Source organism: Berghia stephanieae, chromosome 4 (assembly GCF_034508935.2).
Source record: "Berghia stephanieae isolate SIO BIC M18660-M18661 chromosome 4, UCSD_Bste_1.3, whole genome shotgun sequence".
Lineage (NCBI taxonomy): Eukaryota > Metazoa > Mollusca > Gastropoda > Nudibranchia > Aeolidiidae > Berghia > Berghia stephanieae.
Genome location: NC_088363.1, coordinates 1869864 through 1891643, shown reverse-complemented (window position 1 = coordinate 1891643; position 21780 = coordinate 1869864). Strand labels below are relative to the sequence as shown.

Below are 21780 nucleotides of genomic sequence, written 5' to 3'. Positions count from 1 at the left end.
CAAAATTTTAAATACATGCTTATTCCCATTGGAAGTACAATCATTCTACTCTGTAACAGTTGCCAGATTATTTTCAGGCATTCTGCCAACTGGATTTTAAAAATCTGCCAAATACCACAAAAATCTGCCAAACCGTACTATTTATAGTACCCCCTTTGAAAACTCATCAGTTTTGTTAAACAAAAAATTTTCAAGGCCTATGTCATTTTTTTTTCTTTTCATTTCCCAAGTTTTAAAAAATCACTAATACATAAAAATTGCCATGGAAAACGTGGAGTAGACCTCTACATGCTATAAATAATATTGGAAAATAAAATCTGTCAAATATCTGCCAAACTGCCAAACCGTTTTTTCTCTGCCAGACGACTTCAAATTCTGCCAAAAAAAGGACATTTGGCAGAAAATCTGCCAAATTGGCAACCCTGCTCTGTAAGAGTGAGCAAACATTTTGTTATCATTAAATTTTTAACCATTCTTTTTAGCTTTTGCATGAATTCGAATCAAACACTTTTTATCTGTACTCAGACCTAATAAACCCTAACCTTTCACCTTTCACTCCCTCATTCCTCCAGTCAAGTTGTTACTCCATCAGCCAGGAAATCATAGGCCTCGGTCACCTGACCTGGGCCAGCGGCACCAACACAAACGGCCCCCATCACCTGGAACTCTTCAACGAACTGGGCGGTGTACAGCAGATTGTCTGTGGGGAGAAGTGCCTGCTGGCCTTGACTCGCAGTGGCCGTGTCTATACGATGTTCTACAGTTCCGAGACTCAGGTATATAATGTAGCCATGACTATGAAAATTTTTGTTTTCTATTTTTGTAGGAAATACTCCTCTTAAATCAAAGCCCTATCTCCACTGAGTAAAAATCTTTTTGAATTTTGGAAATCCATTAATATATAACAAAGTTATGCAGTTTCAAATGTGTCATTTATTTGGATGACTCACAAAGAGAAAAAAATACGGAAAATATGGGACGCTTTTTCTGCGTTTTATTCTGGTTTGTGGCTGTATCTCGCTTAATACGTGGAATAAGATATTAAAACTTGGCAATTTTATGGCAAAATTATCAGTAAATATGATGAAGACATCAGAAAAGTTCTAACTTGTATAGTTTTAGAGCTGTATGGCTAGGGTCAACTATAATTTTGTTTTAAAATATACATAATATTGATCATTTGGAACTTTTCCGAAGTGTAATTATGTGTCTACAACACATACAAATCAAACGAAAAATGCCTGCTAAATTATTATCAATCAGTCAAGTGAGTGGAGCAGGCACTTATGTTGGTAACAACAAGATATGAAGTGAGTAGAAAAGTGCCAGAAGACAATAGAGAATAAAATTTTTTTTCGCGGCGGTGGTGGGGTTTGAACCTGCGACCTTATTGGTACGACAACTCCGCCTGGCAGGTGAGAGCGTGGCTCTACCGTGTGAGCTATCCACGAACACAAAAATATTCGTTTCAAACCCAAAGTCATTTCTAGATCCCTCTCTCACCCACTACTTGAGATCGCCGATTCGTTCGCCACCATCGCGAAGTAATTTTGACCAGCAGTTAAGCTTAATAGCCAATATTCTCATCACAAACATATAACATAGAAACGATTGAGACATTGAGTATGCTCCGGTGTATGGGGTGAATTTTTAATTCAGAAAAGTGAGTGGAGCAGGCACTTATGTTGGTAACAACAAGATATGAAGTGAGTATTAATCTGAATTGAGTATCTGAAGTGAGTATTAATCTTTAATCTGAATTAAAAATTCACCCCATACACCGGAGCATACTCAATGTCTCAATCGTTTCTATGTTATATGTTTGTGATGAGAATATTGGCTATTAAGCTTAACTGCTGGTCAAAATTACTTCGCGATGGTGGCGAACGAATCGGCGATCTCAAGTAGTGGGTGAGAGAGGGATCTAGAAATGACTTTGGGTTTGAAACGAATATTTTTGTGTTCGTGGATAGCTCACACGGTAGAGCCACGCTCTCACCTGCCAGGCGGAGTTGTCGTACCAATAAGGTCGCAGGTTCAAACCCCACCACCGCCGCGAAAAAATTTTTTATTCTCTATTGTCTTCTGGCACTTTTCTACTCACTTCATATCTTGTTGTTATCAATCAGTCCTGTGATACCATGGCTTCTGTTATTTCTAGTATTTATTTGAGAGAGAGAGAGAGAGAGAGAGAGAGAGAGAGAGAGAGAGAGAGAGAGAGAGAGAGAGAGAGAGAGAGAGAGAGAGAGAGAGGAGAGAGGAGAGAGAGAGAGAGAGAGAGGAGAGAGAGAGAGAGAGAGAGAGAGAGAGAGAGAGAGAGAGAGAGAGAGAGAGAGCGAGAGAGAGAGAGCGAGAGAGAGAGAGAGTTGATCTACTATCCCTATGACATAACAATGAAACAATGCCTTAATTTTTAAAAAGCGCGCAAGGATTTGTGTCGTCAGTCACCACGTACAAGTTGCCAGATGGCCACGTGTGTGGCCAAATATATAATTTTGCTTCTTTTGTTAAATTTTATTCATCTATTTTTGTCTCATTGACATTTATCCTAGTCTATTCAATTTTCTGTTTGTTAAAATTTAGTTCATTTTAAATGGGCCAGTCTTAATAGTGAAAACCATATGATTTTCTATTTAGCCACTTTTGAAGTCAAATTTGGTCAGGTTAAAGTCTGACCACCTGGCAGCCTTGCTTCGCTCACGTCATTTTTGTGTCGCGCGATGGTGGAGCAAAATGGCCGTCTCCATATTTTCACTCATTGAAATGCAAATTGGGTTGATGTTTTTTGAGAATACGGGAAAAGTACTTATCATAATCAAATGAAATTTGAAATATAAATAGAAGAAATGTGCATATATAACCTTATGAGCGACAAAATCTCTCCTCTTTGTAGTTTTAGAAATATTGTACTCCAAAGAGTAAAAATCTATTTTTAATTGTCTTCTGGTAATCGTACGAGTTTTGTCGCTTGACATAATCTAAAATGACCTCTTTTCTAACTGTGTGCCAACTTTCAGTCATATTCATCAATAAACAGCGTCGTAATTAATTTTTAAAAATAGCATGTACGGAACGGCTTCGTCCCATATTTTGTCGCGAATTTGGGCACTTCGTGAGCGAAAAAGAGGCCCAAAGATTTGTGTGGGATAGTCATTGCTATATAATGCAATAATTGCTACTCAAGTCAAAGTGATACTAGACTGCTAGAAGCTGTGGACTGTAATAAGTAAAAATCATAAATGGAATATAACAGCTTAAAAAAAGAACAAAATACCAAACACAGAACGTTTCGTACTCAAAACCCTTCTTCAGCCTCCAACAAAAAGCAATAAAGACATAAATACATTACTAAATTCTGGATTGATGACAGTTTCTGTCGTCAATCTGGAATTTAGTAATGTATTTATGTCTTTATTGTTTTATTGTTGTTGGCTGAAGAAGGGTTTTGAGCCCGAAACGTTCTGTGTTTGGCATTTTGTTCTTTTTTTTTAAAGCTGTTATATTCATTTTTGTTTATTACTTGTTGCTACTTGAAGTTTAAAGAAAATAAATAACAATAATACTAAAATGGAATCGAAGCTCCAATTTCATTTACAAATACAGATGATATGGACGTTATGGATTTCCCCTTTGTCAACAAAACAAAACACGATGAATGAGACACTCGAACTTGAGTCCTTCAAAATTAAGTATTGTAACATCAGCCTTCTTCTTTGTTCCTATTTAGACATGGGTCAAATAAACAGTGAAATCTGACCAATTGATTGTGTGATGTGCAAACAAATAATATATGGTTTTATATTTAATTCAATATTTGTATTCTTAAATTTCCTGAGATATGAGAATAAGGTGTAATGATATAATTTATAACCGAAATCGATAACTTACTGACCTTGAAGAAAGACCTCTTAGACTCTTGTCTTTCAGCTTTCAGTATAATACAATTCCTGATATTGGTAAAAAATCGTAGAATAATGTATGTTTTAAATGATATATTTTTTTTTTTTCCAGTCACCACAGGCAGTTGGAGGTTTCGGAGATAAAGAGGTGACCAAGCTGGCAGCTCATGCAGATGGCAAGCATTACCTGGCACTGACGTCGGAAGGGGACGTTTATTCCTGGGGCAATGGAGAGGGAGGACGTCTGGGCCATGGCGACAGCATGTCAGTAGTTTGAGACAGGAGAAAAATTTAATTATTTAAAACCATCAACTCTACTCTATTTTTTACATTTTTTTTCTCACTTCTTCTCTTCTCTTTTTCTTTCTTTCTCTCTTTCTTCAAGGTTATGGTTTAGTCTCTGGTGTTTTTCCTCTTTTTTCTTTCTTTCCTTTTTTTTTTTTTTCTTTTCCTCATAAAAATATCACAACAGATGTTTATAATACAAAATTTGTCTATTTGAGCTAGACACCTTTATTATTTTTTTTTTCTCCCCAACACCTCGATATCTGGGAGACTGAAGAAATTTGTTGTGGGTCGATTTTCTCAGTCCGTCTCATGGCATTACAGTCGGGTTGTGGGTTCAAATCCCCATCGTTGCCAAAGCTTTTATTCTCGAACGTCCTTTTTGGCACTTCTCTTTTCACTTTATTTCTTGTTTTTCTTAGCCTAGCTTTAGGTATTTAAATTAATTAACCGGAAAAGAAATATAGCAAGTCATTATAACACATTCTGTGTGTCAGAGAGTTAACCACTCCCAGATAATGTTACTATTCTTATTTTCCAAATAGTGATTTTCTTTCTTTGAATTCTTATAACAACATTACACATTAAATTTCTGTTGTTTTTGTCCAGATCAAGAGATGAACCAACCCTGATCACCACATTGTCAGGCAAACACGTCGTACAGATTTGTGCAGGAGGGACTTACAGTGCTGCTATCACCGCTGGTGGAGATCTGTATACATGGGGGAAGGGCAACTACGGCCGCCTGGGTCATGGGTCATGTGAGGATCAGTGTTACCCCAATATCATTTCTACCTTGAAGGGACATAGAATCATTGATGTGGCGTGTGGTAGTGGTGATGCACACACTTTGGCTGTCAGTGATACTGGTATGGAGTCCTTTAATATTTTGTTTTCTTCTCTATGATGTCCTCCTTTTCCACCTCCTGTTCCTCCTCCTTTTCTTCCTCCTCCTCCTCTTCCTCTTCCCTATTCTTACTCCCACTTTTTCTTCCCCTATTCTTCTTCTTCCTCCTCCTCCTCCTCCTCCTCCTCCTCCTCCTCCTCCTCCTCCTCCTCCTCCTCCTCCTCCTCCTCCTCCTCCTCCTTGTCTTTAGGTCTTCAGGTCATACTTTTGCAAAAGCCCATATGGGTCCATCACTGTAAATATTCACAAATCAATCTTGAAGAAACAAACATTAAATATAGTGTCAGCTCAAAGCGCTTTACAGGGTTTCACTGACAAACAGCAACATGTAACATGTAGAACGAGACATGATGCCTATTAGGCAATATTACATTTTTTTTCCGACAGAGAAAAAGCTGTTTGCGGGTGGTTGGATGGGAGCATCACCCTTGAATCATATACCTATGATGTTCGCATGGGTGTACGATCCGATAGTGATGTCGTTTCTTCTTCTCTTTACTAGCCTATCCTGCTTCTTTGGTTTGTGATTGTATTTTTGACAGGGGATATTATATTTTCTGTAAATCTCCTGCCTGTTTGTTCTTGGTTATTTATAATTTAGCTTATGATATCTTTAGGTTATGATTTTGATTGACATTTGTACTATTTTTGTTAGATTGCTTGTTTTTTTGTTTCAGCTGTCTCTCATATAACCTCAATTGTGTTGGAAGAGACCTAAAGCAACAAACAAACAAAAAACAAAACAAAAAGCTGTTAAGGGGGTACGCGCTGGTCGAGAGGACGGCTGTACTATGAATTCCACTAAAATTATCGAAAATGAGATTAGGGCACTTTTAGGTAATTCAACCTTTCTTTAACACACTGAAAACATTCAAAAGGCTAAATTTATTCAAAAAAGTGCTTTAAATAATTTTTTTGTGACGCAGCTATCGTCTAAACGCAAAGTTTTTCCGTCATTTTCTTCAGAATCAACGTTCGATAGTCCTTAGTAACCCGCACTGAACCCCGGCTTATTTGGTATGAGCAGAAATGTCAGGGAAAGGGCATTTCCGTTCTTTCACATTCTTTCGCGTATGTGTCACAGGACGGCGGGGAAATCGAGAAATTCCAAGCCTATTTTCCTTTCTTTGATTGGCTGAAGAGACGGCTAGGAGTTATTTTTAGTAATTACCGTCATGGAAAATTTTAGCTCACGTTCCAAGACCAATCGTAACCCGGTTTTCAGTCACGTGACATAACAACGGGTACATTTCCGGGAGCATTCCACTACGTTTACTATCGCTTCGATTCGAACTGATTTTTGGTCGTTTCAGGACAAACTTCACTCCATTTACTCATTTGCAAAGTTTTATCATCATTTTCCAAAGAACCAAGAATTGGTAGATAATCATTTCGACGCCTGGATACCGCTTTAGCCAGTAAGTATGTCTATTTATTTATTACTAGTGAAATCGGATTGACCGGTTACAGTCTCAAAGTGTGCATTCCATTCTAAAATGTAAACATTGACGATAATAAAAGAGAATGCTGCTCGTAAATAATTCTAAAGGCTAATTTTTGTTTTTATTTTATTTTTAATACGATTATTAAGAACCATACTGTTTTCTTTGATTTACATTAGACTAGTGAAGATCATTGAGCTTGAATAAGGAGATAACTAAACGCCGATCTATAGTAGATCTTAGACAGATAGATAGACGTATCTTACAGCTAACTTAGACTTAGATTACCATTGACGTCAGTGAGTTAGAACTTAGAGATTATCTAGATTGTGCTTATTTTTTTTTTATAACCATCAGTCTACAAGAGTCTGTGTGTGTGTGGGGGGGGGGGGGGTGCTCTCAATGCTCTGAGGTATGGTTCTCGTCTCTTGACCTAAAGGCGTTTCTTTCTTTCTGATCTATAGTTCCTGCCTTTTCACCTTTCAGTGTAGGGCCACTTTAAAGTGAAATTACTCTAGACCAAGGCATTAGCCAAGCAGGTGGTCAGCCCACTGTGACCTTTTGTTACCTTATTGTGGTAGGAATTCATTTTGCCCAGAAAGTGGCCTTTCTGCCTGCTCTTTTAATTTCTTTAACGTTTTTTTTTCTCTGATCCAAAGCAATACCAGATCTGTGCTTAACTATGATTGGTAGCTAGAATTCTTATGTGTGGGTATCTTTTGTGCTTTTCAAGTCAAAACTTTGGCTGATTCCAACACTGCTTAGCAGTAGGGGGTGCAATAAAAATGTTATAATGAAATTATTTTTTTTAAAACCCCTTTATTCATCCCATAGTGGAAATTATTCTCTAGGGTCTATTCCAAGGGTAGATTGAAATAACCCAAGGCGTCAACCGCAGTGCAGCGCCGCAAATTGAGCTAGGGCGAGATGGCTTGCTCAAGTCCACACAGCACAGAGGCTGGTGATCGAACTCGGTACCTTTCCGGTACGAAGCAAAGACCGTAACACTGAGCTAAGCTAACCCCCGATTTATTTATTATATATATATATATATATATATATATATATATATATATATATATATATATATTATTTATTATATATTTATTTATTTTCACAGATTGTCATGCCCAGAGCCAAGGTTTCCACCTTCAATGCTTCCATTAGCAGCGTGAAAAGGAAGTCACGGTAAGATGTTTTGAAGAAGGCAAGGGATGCGAAGAAGCAGAAATTTTTTAATGAACCAGAGCCAGCATCCACATCTTCTGTGACTTCTTCGTCGCAACCAACAGCTTCAGCTTCTGCTTCTTCATCATCAGCTCGTAAGTTGGATTTCTTTGCCTCTACATCTGAGTCCGAGCCTGCATCTTCGTCTTCATTGGAATGTTCGACCATCGTGCAGCTGATTGTATTCCAGGATCTTGTTGATTGTCTTCTCTGCCCATTTTGTTTCCAGTCTACGTTGGAGGTTTCACGTGATTCTTCTGTTGGTCTTGCCATTCGTCTACATTTGTGATTTGTTGGGGAGATGTTTATTTGGAATGACTCAGAATGTAAATGAAAGCATCCATGCTTTGATTTGGTCCAGGTGTCCTAAACATGTGTTTGTAGGGAGACAGCGTTTGGAAATTTCATGTGGGATTGGAGTAGGAGAATTCAACAAGGGAGCAAAGGCATCGCAGGATTTCATTTCGGCAATAGGACTTAGTGTGGGACGACATTTTGTGGAGCATGGGACTAAAAGCGACAATGTTAGGATAAAGAATGCAGACAGAGCAGGTGAATTTGTCTTTAAAAGGAAAAGGGAGATGAGGAGGTTAGCACAGACAAGGGAGGAAGAACGTTTACATCAACTGGAAGGCGGTGAGCAGTATGCTGCAGGCGGCTTCTGATTGCGGAGTCCCAGACGACACGTGACATTGGATGGATTACCTCAAACGGATAAGTACCATTTTTATAAATTCAAAACTAATTGTATCTTTTTTCCACGGGAGAATGATTCTTGGGTTTAAAACAACACAGTTTAGGGGGCTCATGACACTATATTTTGTATAATCTACGAGAAGGTTCGTTTTTTCCCATTTTCTCAAAATGTCATTTTCTTAGGGGGTGGGATAGCAGGGAACAAGATTTCTCAAAAACTGTCTATTCAATTTTTTTTTCCTTTCACACACTTGTGTGTTTATAGTGTGGCTACATTATGTCAGAGGCTTTTGGCAATATAAGCATTATTTTTTTAGATATGGTGGTCCAAAGAGGGTAAAAACTGCGAAAAAGGAAAAATTTTCACAGTTTTACGGATTGAAGACTTCCGGATGCTATAAAATCTTTACTAGGATAAGAAGAAAAAAATCCCTCTGATACAATGTAGAACAGTATTAAAGACACCTACATAGCAAGTTTCAGTGAAATTGAATAGAAACTTTTTGAGAAAAGTTGTTCCCAAAATCTGAAGTTTTCGGGGCTGGGTACCCCTAAAATGCCACCTCATACGCACCGATAGTGGAAATTATTCCAAAAAGTCTTTAGAAATATGCTTGGACACACATAATACTGCAGAAAAAGCATTGAAAATATAATTTTTGATAAAACTTAATAAAATTGTCCTTATTGTGACAGTACCCCCTTAATGGCCAGCTACTCATTTTACACTTGAGTACAGTGAGAAAATGTGAAAAAGAGCCTTTTCCAAGGACTCAACTATGCACCGGTCAAGGCACAAATTTAAATTAAATTTTAATTTAAAATCAAACAAAAAAAAAAACAAACTAAAAAAACAAGGAGGATTAAAAATTTTTTGTTTAGGTTATGTTTATGATTACTTCCTTTTTTTCATTGATAAACAGGTGCTGTATATTCGTGGGGTGACGGTGATTACGGCAAGCTGGGTCGTGGTGGTAGCGATGGCTGTAAGACTCCCCACGTCATTGAGAAATTGTTGGGTCAAGATGTGGTCAAGGTCTATTGTGGGGCTCAGTTCAGTCTAGCCCTCACTAAATCTGGAAATGTCTACTCTTGGTAAGAATGGATTAACACTCTCTGCTTAATAACTGTAGGAAAATCGTCACATTTGTTACGATTCAAACAACATTTTTCTTATTCAGATTTGTTTTTCAGATCACTAATTCTGAAGAAAAATATTTGTTGTATTGACAAGAATTGAATGCTGTCTTGTAAAGCATGTTTTGCTGAATACAATGATGTACGGATGTACTTATGGCTGTTAAATTTAAGTTTAAAAATTCAATTTGTTTGTTGGGTCAGTGTGACATTTAAGTAAAAGTCTTGAAAATGGTCGGTCGGTAAGGAGTGAGTTGACAAATTCTTTTTGTTATTCCTATTGAAATTCAATTGTCTAGTACCAATAATTAGTCAACAATTTTTGAACAAGAAAGATAAAGGCTGATTTGATGATATCGATAGATTTGATAAATGACTAATTAATAGACTAAGAATATCTGTGATCAAATTTACTCGTCTTAATGAGTTTTCAAGTATTCTATATGAAATGTGTTATTTTTACCATCAGGGGCAAAGGTGACAACTTTCGACTGGGCCACGGCTGTGAGAGTCACATACGTCATCCTAGAATAATTGATGGACTTGTGGGAAAACGTGTCCGTAACTTGACTATTGGCTCCATGCACTGTATTGCTGTCACCGAGGAAGGAGAGGTAATGGATAATGATGAGTACTGCCAACTTGGGTAACATTGCCTAAAGAGGAAACTTTGCCTCCGTGAATTTTGGACCAGTTATTGATTGTTTAGTTTTTGGCAATTATTTATTTTCTTATGACGGGTACAATAACTGCAACAGTTGAAAGTATTCAAAATGCTTCAAATTTACAGAGGCAAAATTTCTCCTTGAGGCAAAGGCTACCCCAGATGATGGTAGTTAGTTCTAGAAAAAATATTTCATAAGTGCCCGAATTGTATAATTACTCTACAGGTTGGGCTTTTATATAGCGTAAAATCCACCAAAATGTACGCAAAGCACTTTACCAGGATCCCCAAGTCAGCAGCGACACGTAACATGTAGGAGAAGACAGGGCATCTCAAGGATACTATTACAATATTTTTGACAGAGCCAATGCTATTACTAGCCCAGAACTCGTATTTAAACTCACAACTTGTCACATTTTTTTCTTGCACCAGGGCCTGTTGCCAAAGTTTTCAGTTCCATATTTTCAAAAAATAACAAACAAAAAAAAAAAAAAAAAATGTAATTCAGAACAAATTCATGTGTCAGTGTGTTCAATATTTGTTTGAACGTGTGGAAAGAGCTTACATTTGAACTTGCACACTATTTCTGAAGTAAATAAGCATTGAATTTCTAAAACGAGTTGAGATGAGCATTAACTCATTAATTTTGATGATTGTCTTCAGTTATTTATTTACCACTTTGCTTTTGGTCCACTAGGTTTACTGCTGGGGTAGAAATGACCAAGGACAGCTAGGAGATGAGAGTCATGCCAACGTCACAGAGCCAAGCCTGGTGCCAGGACTGGAAGGCAACAAACACATTAGTAAAGTCAGCATCACTGGGTCACCTCTAGTAAAGTACGTTCTTCTTCCCCCTGAGAGTGGTTCCTGACCTCCCATAGTGGGCAGGGAGGCATTTACTGTGTCTTCTATCCCCCTATATCTGAGTGGGGTTCCTGACCTCCTATAATGGGCAGGGAGGCATTTACTGTGTCTTCTATCCCCCTATATCTGGGTGGGGTTCCTGACCTCCTATAATGAGCAGGGAGGCATTTACTGTGTCTTCTATCCCCCTATATCTGGGTGGGGTTCCTGACCTCCTATAATGAGCAGGGAGGCACTTACTGTGTCTTCTATCCCCCTATATCTGGGTGGGGTTCCTGACCTATAATGGGCAGGGAGGCATTTACTGTGTCTTCTATTCCTCTATATCTGGGTGGGGTTCCTGACTTCCTATAATGAGCAGGGAGGCATTTACTGTGTCTTCTATCCCCCTATATCTGGGTGGGGTTCCTGACCTCCCATAGTGGGCAGGGAGGCACTTACTGTCTTCAATGCCCCTATATCTGGGTGGGATTCCTGACCTATAATGGGCAGGGAGGTACATACTGTGTCTTCTATCCACCTATATCTGTTTTCCAACATGCTTTCTGTCTTTGTCTTGGAATGAGATTACTTAGGATTGTCCTGGTCCTGGCCGGATAGATACCCTGGCTGAGAGGAAAATGTATGGTTAGAGTTTTGGGAGTTGACATTTTTTCCCTTGTAAATCATCTCTCTAATATGCACTGTATTATGTTTTGTTTACATATTATTTATGATTTGTAAACCTTTGAGTGTATTCCTCTTAGTTGGGACCTGTGGATGAGACTTTTAGGTGATCTCAAACTAAGTACTTTGACGGCGTGCTCTTGGCATCTATATCTGTTTCCTATTTGAACCAATTTCCCTTTGTCTTTCCTTCTTAGGTTCTTTAATTGTAATTCTAGAACTTATTACTACCATCCCATTTTCTTCCTTTTTACTTGCGCTGATATGACCTTAATGAGTTGCAAGCGCCGTAAAAACATTAAAAACAAAAACAAACCTTTACCAGCCATCATATCGATAACTTCACTGGGAAAATGAAAGGACTTTATTTTTGTTTTGTTTTGTTTGAGTTTTATAATTATTTTCTTTATGATGCATTATGATAATATCTTAATTTCTCTCCACTTTATAATGTGAGAGGCAGATGCTTTTAAATTTTTAGCTTTTTATTGGCTTTTTAATCCAAATCAATTTAGGAGTATCTCTTTGTCATATTGTGATAAGGGAATATGTTTTTAAAAAATAGAAAAAAAAAAAGAAAAAACAAATAATAACAACCCCCCCCCCCCTAGAAAACAACAAACACAACACTCCTCCTCCTCCCCCCTTCCCAAACTTATTTTATTATTTCAACCAATGAAACTTAGGTTGTCATTTCATGTGTAAATCTCACAAATAATAATTTTCCCAATTGATATTTTCCTCCCAATTCCAGAGTTTTTTCTGGTCGTCCAACGGCCACATGTCCATCGCCCCTCGAATTCCTTTCATCGTTGACTTGAGTAAGACGACATTTGAACAACTCGGACAGTTACTGGACGAGGTTTGTGAAGAAATGGACGGTCGGTCTGATTGGCCGCCCCCTCAGGACAAGGAATGTATAGCAGTGGCTGGTCTCAATCTGCTCAACTTACAGGTATGGATTGAATCGATGTCTACTTATTTGCAGGTCTGATAACCCAAATTGTTATGGGGAGGGTGATCGTGGTCATGGTTTTTTTTTTTTTTTTTTGTTTCCGATGACTATGATGTTACTAATGTGCATCTGTGTGAGTGTGTCTATGTCTATATTATATTGTTCTAAATGTGTTACCAAATGACAAATTGCCACTTTTTTTTTTAGGACAATACAGATTTATTATTATTAAATATTGAACGTTAGAGCAATGTCAAATTAAGCCTATCATTGCATTTGGTTACCAGACCTGCAAATATGTACACTTTGGTTTGAATTTATGGTATGCTATGATAATTAGAATAGTAAAATTCTAGCATATATCTCTTGGGGAGGCATTTCGGTAAACAAATTAAAAACATCTGCAGAAACTGACTGAAAATTTAGATTCCACAAAATGGATAAAGAAAATGTTGCTGCTTGAAGCTCGAAGGAAAAATTAACAATAAATATTGAATTGTAAGCTTCAATTTATTAGACAAAGACAGATGCTGTGGACGGTTTGGGTTTCCCCTTTATCAACAAAACAGGATGAATGAAACACTACAGACAAATGAGATAATGTGATTGTGATAGCGGCGTTGTTAAAGTGAATTAAACAATATTTATCAGTACAAAATGGATAAATACACTGACTGTTCTCAAGAGAAAAATTTTCTCATGTATATCGTGTATAACCTGTTCCACGGTATTCATGTTTCTCAACATGCTTCATAATACTGTGTTATTTATTCCTTGGGTAGATCATGATTTATTTTTCATTTTGTACATTCACTATTAACTGTGAGATATTCATTATGTTTGGTCCACCTCTCTCACATTTGCTGTCCATCATTTTTATTATGTTATTACCGGTATCAATGAGGATGTTAACGAATAGCATTGATTTCATTCTCTGATTGTTTGCTTTTTTTTTTGGCACGGCTATGTGGCTTTGTGGTATGACACTTGCTTTCGGATCGGAAGGTCCTGGGTTTGAGTCTCACTCAGCGTATAGTTGAGTCCTTGGAAAAGACTCTTTACTCACATTCTCTCACTGTACTTAGGTGTAAAATGAGTACCTGACTGTTAACAGCGTTGTCTCTGTCGGAAAAAATGGTGTTATCGCCTAACAGGCGTCATGTCGCGTTCCTTATGTTACGTGTTGCTGTTGGTCAGGGACCCTTTGTAAAGCGCTTTGAGCATGTTTAGTGGATATTGCACTATATAAAAGCTCAACTTTGCTTTCGTCAAGGAGAATTGGAGATCAGTCTCTCATTTCTCTATGACTATATCAGATCTTCAGTCATCCAATCTGTGTTGTATTATCCACAGGAGAATTGGAAAGCAGTCTTCCATGTCTGTATGATATTCACGTCTTCAGCTATCCAATCTTTGTTGTATTATCCACAGGAAAATTGGAAAGCAGTCTTCCATGTCTGTATGATATTCACATCTTCAGCTATCCAATCTTTGTTGTATTTTCCACAGGAAAGTTAGAAAGCAGTCTTCCATGTCTGTATGATATTCACGTCTTCAGCTATCCAATCTTTGTTGTATTATCCACAGGAGAATTGAAAAGCAGTCTTCCATTTCTGTATGATATTTCATCTCTTCAGCTATCCAATCTTTGTTATGTTATCCACAGCTCCATGCAGCCATTTGCCAGAATGAGAATCTGGAACAGTTAGGTCTACAGCAGGGAACTTTGCTGGTAGAAAGTCTGAAGCAGCGAGTCGTGTCTCTAGCCAGTGTGCAGGGCGTCATCAGCACAGTTCAAAGGTCAGCCCAGGCAGCCTTACAGAGCGGTTGGTCCATCCTACTCCCAACACCAGAGGAGCGGGCCAGGGCTTTGTCATCCCTTCTGTCAGCTGGAGGTGAGAATGGAGACTGTAGTTAAAATAAAATTTGATCAAAACAATCGTTATGTCGAGATGGTCTAAATGCAGAGTACTGAATTTATAGACAAAAATATCAGACGTGGGATTCGTTTATATTATTTAAAAAATAATCCTACGCACCAATTTATATAATGCGTTTATTAAACGTTTTATGTATACAATAACTTCAAGGTTCTTACTTATAATTTCCTCTCACAGGAAAACCCTATCATTTTCTTAGTAAATACGTAATCATTGAATTGAATAATGCTTTGAACGCATTGAATAAAAATTTTATTCAACGATTGCAGAATATTTTCGCACATTTTATTGGTGTGAAATTAGGTGTAAAAGGCAGCTGATTGGTAGAAATTATAAATGTTTTTAGTTTTTGGTCAAAAGCAGAAGGAGAAAGATACAAATTATGGTGAATAAAAGTACTAATACCATACCGTAATACAAAATATCTAATAATCTTACTTGGATGAGTACAATAAATGTATTCTTTCATATCTTTGTATTTATTAAACTTGTTATATTTTTATCATGCAATAATATCACATAGTCGCAAACTCGTTATGTTATTGAACACGATAAAAATAACTCATTTAATAAATACAAAGAAATGAAAGAATCGTAAATGATGTGTTTGGTCAGTATGAAAATTCTGTAAAAATCTTTCAAATGGCCGGTAAGGAGAGAGGTACCGAAAAGTCTTGTTGTTTTTTCCTAAATTGGAATTTATATGACTTTGCCTCTGGGTTTAAACATGCCTCGTGTGAAAAATCTGCCTTCATATATAGAAATAATTTTTGTTGTCATGATTTATTACAAGTATTGTCTTTTTTTTTTCTTTCCTAAATTGGAATTTATATGACTTTGCCTCTGGGTTTAAACATGCCTCGTGTGAAAATCTGCCTTCATATATAGAAATAAATTTTGTTGTCATGATTTATTACAAGTATTGTCTTTTTTTTTCTTTCCTAAATTGAAATTTATATGACTTTGCCTCTGGGTTTAAACATGCCTCGTGTGAAAAATCTGCCTTCATATATAGAAATAATTTTTGTTGTCATGATTTATTACAAGTATTGTCTTTTTTTTTTCTTTCCTAAATTGGAATTTATATGACTTTGCCTCTGGGTTTAGACATGCCTCGTGTGAAAAATCTGCCTTCATATATAGAAATAATTTTTGTTGTCATGATTTATTACAAGTATTGTCTTTTTTTTTTCTTTCCTAAATTGGAATTTATATGACTTAGCCTCTGGGTTTAAACATGCCTCGTGTGAAAAATCTGCCTTCATATATAGAAATAATTTTTTTTTCATGATTTATTACCAAGCTGTTTTTTTCTTTCCTAAATTGAAATTTATATGACTTTGACATGCCTAATGTGAAAAATCTGCCTGCATATTATATAGAAATTATATTTTTGTCATTGCCATGATTTATTACCAGGCAAAGACCCAGCCATCATGTCATCTGGTCAGCGATTCATGACAGACCTTCTAGTCAGTTCTTTGATGGCCGATGGTGGACTGGAAACGGCTCTACACTTGGCCATCAAGGCTGAAGTCAAGGAGATTGAAACCAAGGTATTTTACAGTAACTTTTAGTGACTGAGAAATGCACTTTTTGATTAAATTAAAAATTCATTTTATACAATTTAAGACCCAAAAGAAGCGATCTAGCCATTAGGCTACAGACTTTCAACCCCAACCCAGATGACACTCCTGTATATAATCCATATATCCAGATTGTCAGACCTTTACTTCCTTCTTTTTGGATTCTACATATAGTAGTAGTAGTAGTAGTAATATATAATAATAATAATAATAATAATAATAATAATAATAATAATAATAATAATAATAATAATAATAATAAATAATAATAATAATATAATAATTATAATAATAATAATAATAATAATAATAATAATAATATATAATAATAATTTAATATTATAATAATAATAATAATAATAATAATTAATAATAATAATAATTATAATAATAATTTATACAGTACCTATTCCATATACAAACAGCTTTAGGCACCTTTTCAATACAAACATTAAGCTACAATAACAGGTCATACACAAAACATGCTGCAAAATAACCCATAAATAGAAACTGGTTTTAATCAATCAAATTTTTCCGAATGAAATAAATCTTAATATTTGTCTTAAAAGTAGCTTCTGTATTGCATTGTCTTAAGGAAATTGGAGGAGAGCTCCAAATAGAAGGGGCATAATGAGAAAAAGACCTATCTATCAGAAAACCTTTTGGAGCCTTTTTCGAGACAGTTAATTGGAGATGATCACTAAATCTTAAAGTTCTGGAGGGAGAGTACAATGAAATAAGGTTGCATAAATATGAAGAAGTAGTTTTGTTGATACATTTAAAGCAAAGAACAGTCCCCGGGTGCTTTTTCTCTGTGTATCCCCCCTCTCCTTCTTTCATATCATATAGTTGTTTTTAAAATAAATTTTTTAATGATGACTGAAGAAGGGTAAATATGTTGTTCTGTTTTAATGGTATTATATTCATTTCTGTTGAATACTTTTTACCATTCACAGCTTCTAGCATCTAACTATTTACCCTGATCAATCCCAAATGAATTTTTACCAATAGGGAACAAATGTGTGATGTCAAAAAAACTGTTTCCAATCTCATTGGAAGTGTAAAGTCCCTCTTCAGGAGGACTGGCTACATATCTTGTGTATTTGATCTTCTGGTTTCGGAGTTATGTCACCTTATTGTCTAGTCTAAAGATGTGGTGGTCGTCAATAAAGATCATCCATCCTCACTGGTTCCAATCTCATTGGAAGTGTAAAACCACTCTTACAGAGGACTGAATACATATCTTGTGTATTTGATCTTCTGGTTTCGGATTATAAGTACTAAAATGGAAAAAGTACATCTTTTTACTGTAATCCTAAGAATTAAGAATGAATCGATAAAATAATTATCACCTTATATTATCGTACCTATTTATTATAGTACTTAAAGCTGTTACATAATATATTATATATAAAGGCCTAAACATCGATTAATGATAACATTTATATATAATTATATTATAATCGAGCATTTACTATGTACACTAATATATTTATATATATAGTCTTTATAAATATGATTTATATACTTGTTGTGTAGATATATTATGAATTATATGAGTGTGGATATGGCTTAATTAAGAGACTTTTTTATTTTTATCGAGTTACTATGTAATTGTAAATTTGATATATTAATTATTTAAATTTGTTTTGGATGTATTTTAGTACATGATTATATTAGATAAGCATATAATGTATTTTGGAGATTATTTACAGCCTTTGTACATTTTTTTATGCTTACTCTAATGTAATGTTTTTTAATTGCTCTAATGGTCAATGTAAAGCTTGAATAAAGTAATTTATATTATTTTTATGATGAAAATGTACATTATTTATTAATTATAAAGCTCTTATAAATGTACATTTATTATTAATTAAAAAGCTCTAATTAAAGACATTTATAATCTATTATTATATAAGTCCTATATAATGTACATTTATTATTATTATTATAAGCTCTATATATGTACATTTATTATATATTATATTAAATATAATATAAGTTATATATATAATAATCATAATTACATTTAATTATTATTATTAATAAGCTCTATAAAATGTAATTTATATTATTATTATTATAAGCTCTATATAATTACATTTATATATTATTATTATAAGCTCTATATAAAATGTACATTATATTATTATTATTAAAGATCTATATAAATGTACATTTATTATTATATTAATTATAAGCTCCTATAAAATGTACATTTATATTATTATAAGCTCTATATAAATGTACAATATTTATAAAAATACATTTATATTATATATAAAGCTCTATATAATGTAACATTTATTTATTATATTATAGCTCTATATAAATGTACATTATTATTATTATTATTAATAAGCTCTTATAAATGTACATTTATTATTATTATTATTATAAGCTCTATATAAATGTACATTATTATTATTATTATTATATAGCTTCATATAAATGTCATTTGATTATTATTGATAAGTCTATATTGTAATTATTATTATTATTATTTAAGCTCTGATATAAATGTAATTTATTATATTATTAATAAGCTCTATATAAATGTACATTTATATATAATAAGCTCTATATAATGTACATTATTATTATTATTATATATAAGTTATTATATAATTACATTATTATTTTAATTATATAAGCTCTATATAAATGTACATTTTATTATTATTATTTATAAGCTCTATATAATGTACATTTATTATTATATTATTATAAGCCTATATAAATGTACATTTTTATTATTATTATATAAGCTCTATATAAATGTACATTTATTATTATTATTATTATAAGCTCTATATAAATGTACATTTATTATTATTATTATTATAAGCTTTAATGTACATTATTATTATTATTATATAAGTCTATATAAATGTACATTTATATTATATTATATAAGCTAACTATATAAATGTACATTTATATTATTATTATAAGCTCTATATAAATTACATTATTATTATTATATATAAGCTATATAAAGTACATTTATTTTATTATTATAGTCATATATAAATGTACTTATTTTATCTATAATTATATTAAGCTCTATATAAATGTACATTTTATTATTATTATATAAGCTCTATATAAATGTACATTTATTATTATTATTATAAGCTCTATATAAATGTACATTTATTATTATTATTAAAGCTCTATATTAAATGTACATTATATTATTATTATTATAAAGCTCTATATAAATGTACATTTATTATTATTATATTAATAAGCTCTATATAAATGTACATTATTATATATTATTATAAGTCATATAATATTAAATTATTACTATATATAATATATTATATTATTATAATTACTATTTTAGTAATATTATTATTATTATAAGCTCTATATAAATGTACATTATTATTATTATTATTAAGTTATAATGTAATTATATATTATTATTTAATCTATATAATGTCTTTTATTATTATTAAGCTCTATATAAATGTAAAATATTATTATTATTATATATATAAGCTCTATATAAATGTACATTTATTATTATTATTATATAAGCTCTATATAAATGTACATTATATTATTATATTATAAGCTCTATATAAATGTACATTATTATTATATTATTATAAGCTCTATATAAATGTACATTTATATTATTATTATTATAAGCTCTATATAAATGTACATTTATTATTATTATTATTATAAGCTCTATATAAAATGTACATTTATTATTATTATTATTATAAGCTCTATATAAATGTACATTTATTATTATTATTATTATAAGCTCTATATAAATGTACATTTATTATTATTATTATTATAAGCTCTATATAAATGTACATTTATTTATTATTATTTTATAAGCTCTTAATAAATGTACATTTATTATTATTATTATTATAAGCTCTATATAAATGTACATTTATTATTATTATTATTATAAGCTCTATATAAATGTACATTTATTATTATTATTATTATAAGCTCTATATAAATGTACATTATTATATTATTATATTATTAAAGCTCTATATAAATGTACATTTATTATTATTATTATTATAAGCTCTATATAAATGTACATTATTATTATTATATATAAGCTCTATATAAATGTACATTTATTATTATTATTATTATAAGCTCTATATAAATGTACATTTATTATTATTATTATTATAAGCTCTATATAAATGTACATTTATTATTATTATTATTAAGCTTATATAATGTACATTATATATTATTATATAAGTCTATATAAATGTACATTATTATTATTATTATAAGCTCTATATAAATGTACATTTATTATTATTATTATTATAAGCTCTATATAAATGTACATTTATTATTATTATTATTATAAGTCTATATAAATGTACATTTTATTATTATTATTATAAGCTCTATATAAATGTACATTTATTATTATTATTATATAAGCTCTATATAAATGTACATTTATTTTATTATTATATAAGCTCTATATAAATGTACATTTATTATTATAATATTATATAAGCTCTATATAAATGTACATTTATTATTATTATTATTATAAGCTCTATATAAATGTACATTTATTATTATTATTATTATAAGCTCTATATAAATGTACATTTATTATTATTATTATATAAGCTCTATATAAATGTACATTTATTATTATTATTATTATAAGCTCTATATAAATGTACATTTATTATTATTATTATTATAAGCTCTATATAAATGTACATTTATTATTATTATTATTATAAGCTCTATATAAATGTACATTTATTATTATTATTATTATAAGCTCTATATAAATGTACATTTATTTATTATTATTATTATAAGCTCTATATAAATGTACATTTATTATTATTATTATATAAGCTCTATATAAATGTACATTTATTATTATTATTATTATAAGCTCTATATAAATGTACATTTATTATTATTATTATATAAGCTCTATATAAATGTACATTTATTATTATTATTATATAAGCTCTATATAAATGTATTATTATTATAGTCTATATAAATGTAATTTTATTATTATTATTTTAAGCTCTATATAAATGTACATTTTATTATTATTATTATATAAGCTCTATATAAATGTACTTTATTATTATTTATATAAGCTCTATATAATGTACATTTATTATTATTATTATATAAGCTCTATATAAATGTACATTTATTATTATTATTATTATAAGCTCTATATAAATGTACATTTATTATTATTATTATTATAAGCTCTATATAAATGTACATTTATTATTATTATTATATAAGCTCTATATAAATGTACATTTATTATTATTATTATTATAAGCTCTATATAAATGTACATTTATTATTATTATTTATAAGCTCTATATAAATGTACATTTATTATTATTATTATTATAAGCTCTATATAAATGTACATTTATTATTATTATTATTATAAGCTCTATATAAATGTACATTTATTATTATTATTATTATAAAGCTCTATATAAATGTA

The 21780-nt window shown here is 32.0% G+C and overlaps 1 protein-coding gene across 1 annotated transcript in view; it reads left to right on the top strand.

Annotated features, from left to right (window-relative positions):
* The window catches only part of LOC144971662 (E3 ubiquitin-protein ligase HERC2-like), a 177195-nt gene that overhangs the window by 63565 nt on the left and 91850 nt on the right, over positions 1-21780 (top strand). The window contains 10 exon segments of the mRNA XM_078912736.1: positions 573-776; positions 4012-4163; positions 4794-5053; positions 9380-9551; positions 10063-10207; positions 10955-11089; positions 12542-12742; positions 14409-14637; positions 16102-16238; positions 17933-17988. Coding sequence (XP_078768862.1) covers positions 573-776; positions 4012-4163; positions 4794-5053; positions 9380-9551; positions 10063-10207; positions 10955-11089; positions 12542-12742; positions 14409-14637; positions 16102-16238; positions 17933-17988 — 1691 coding nt within the window.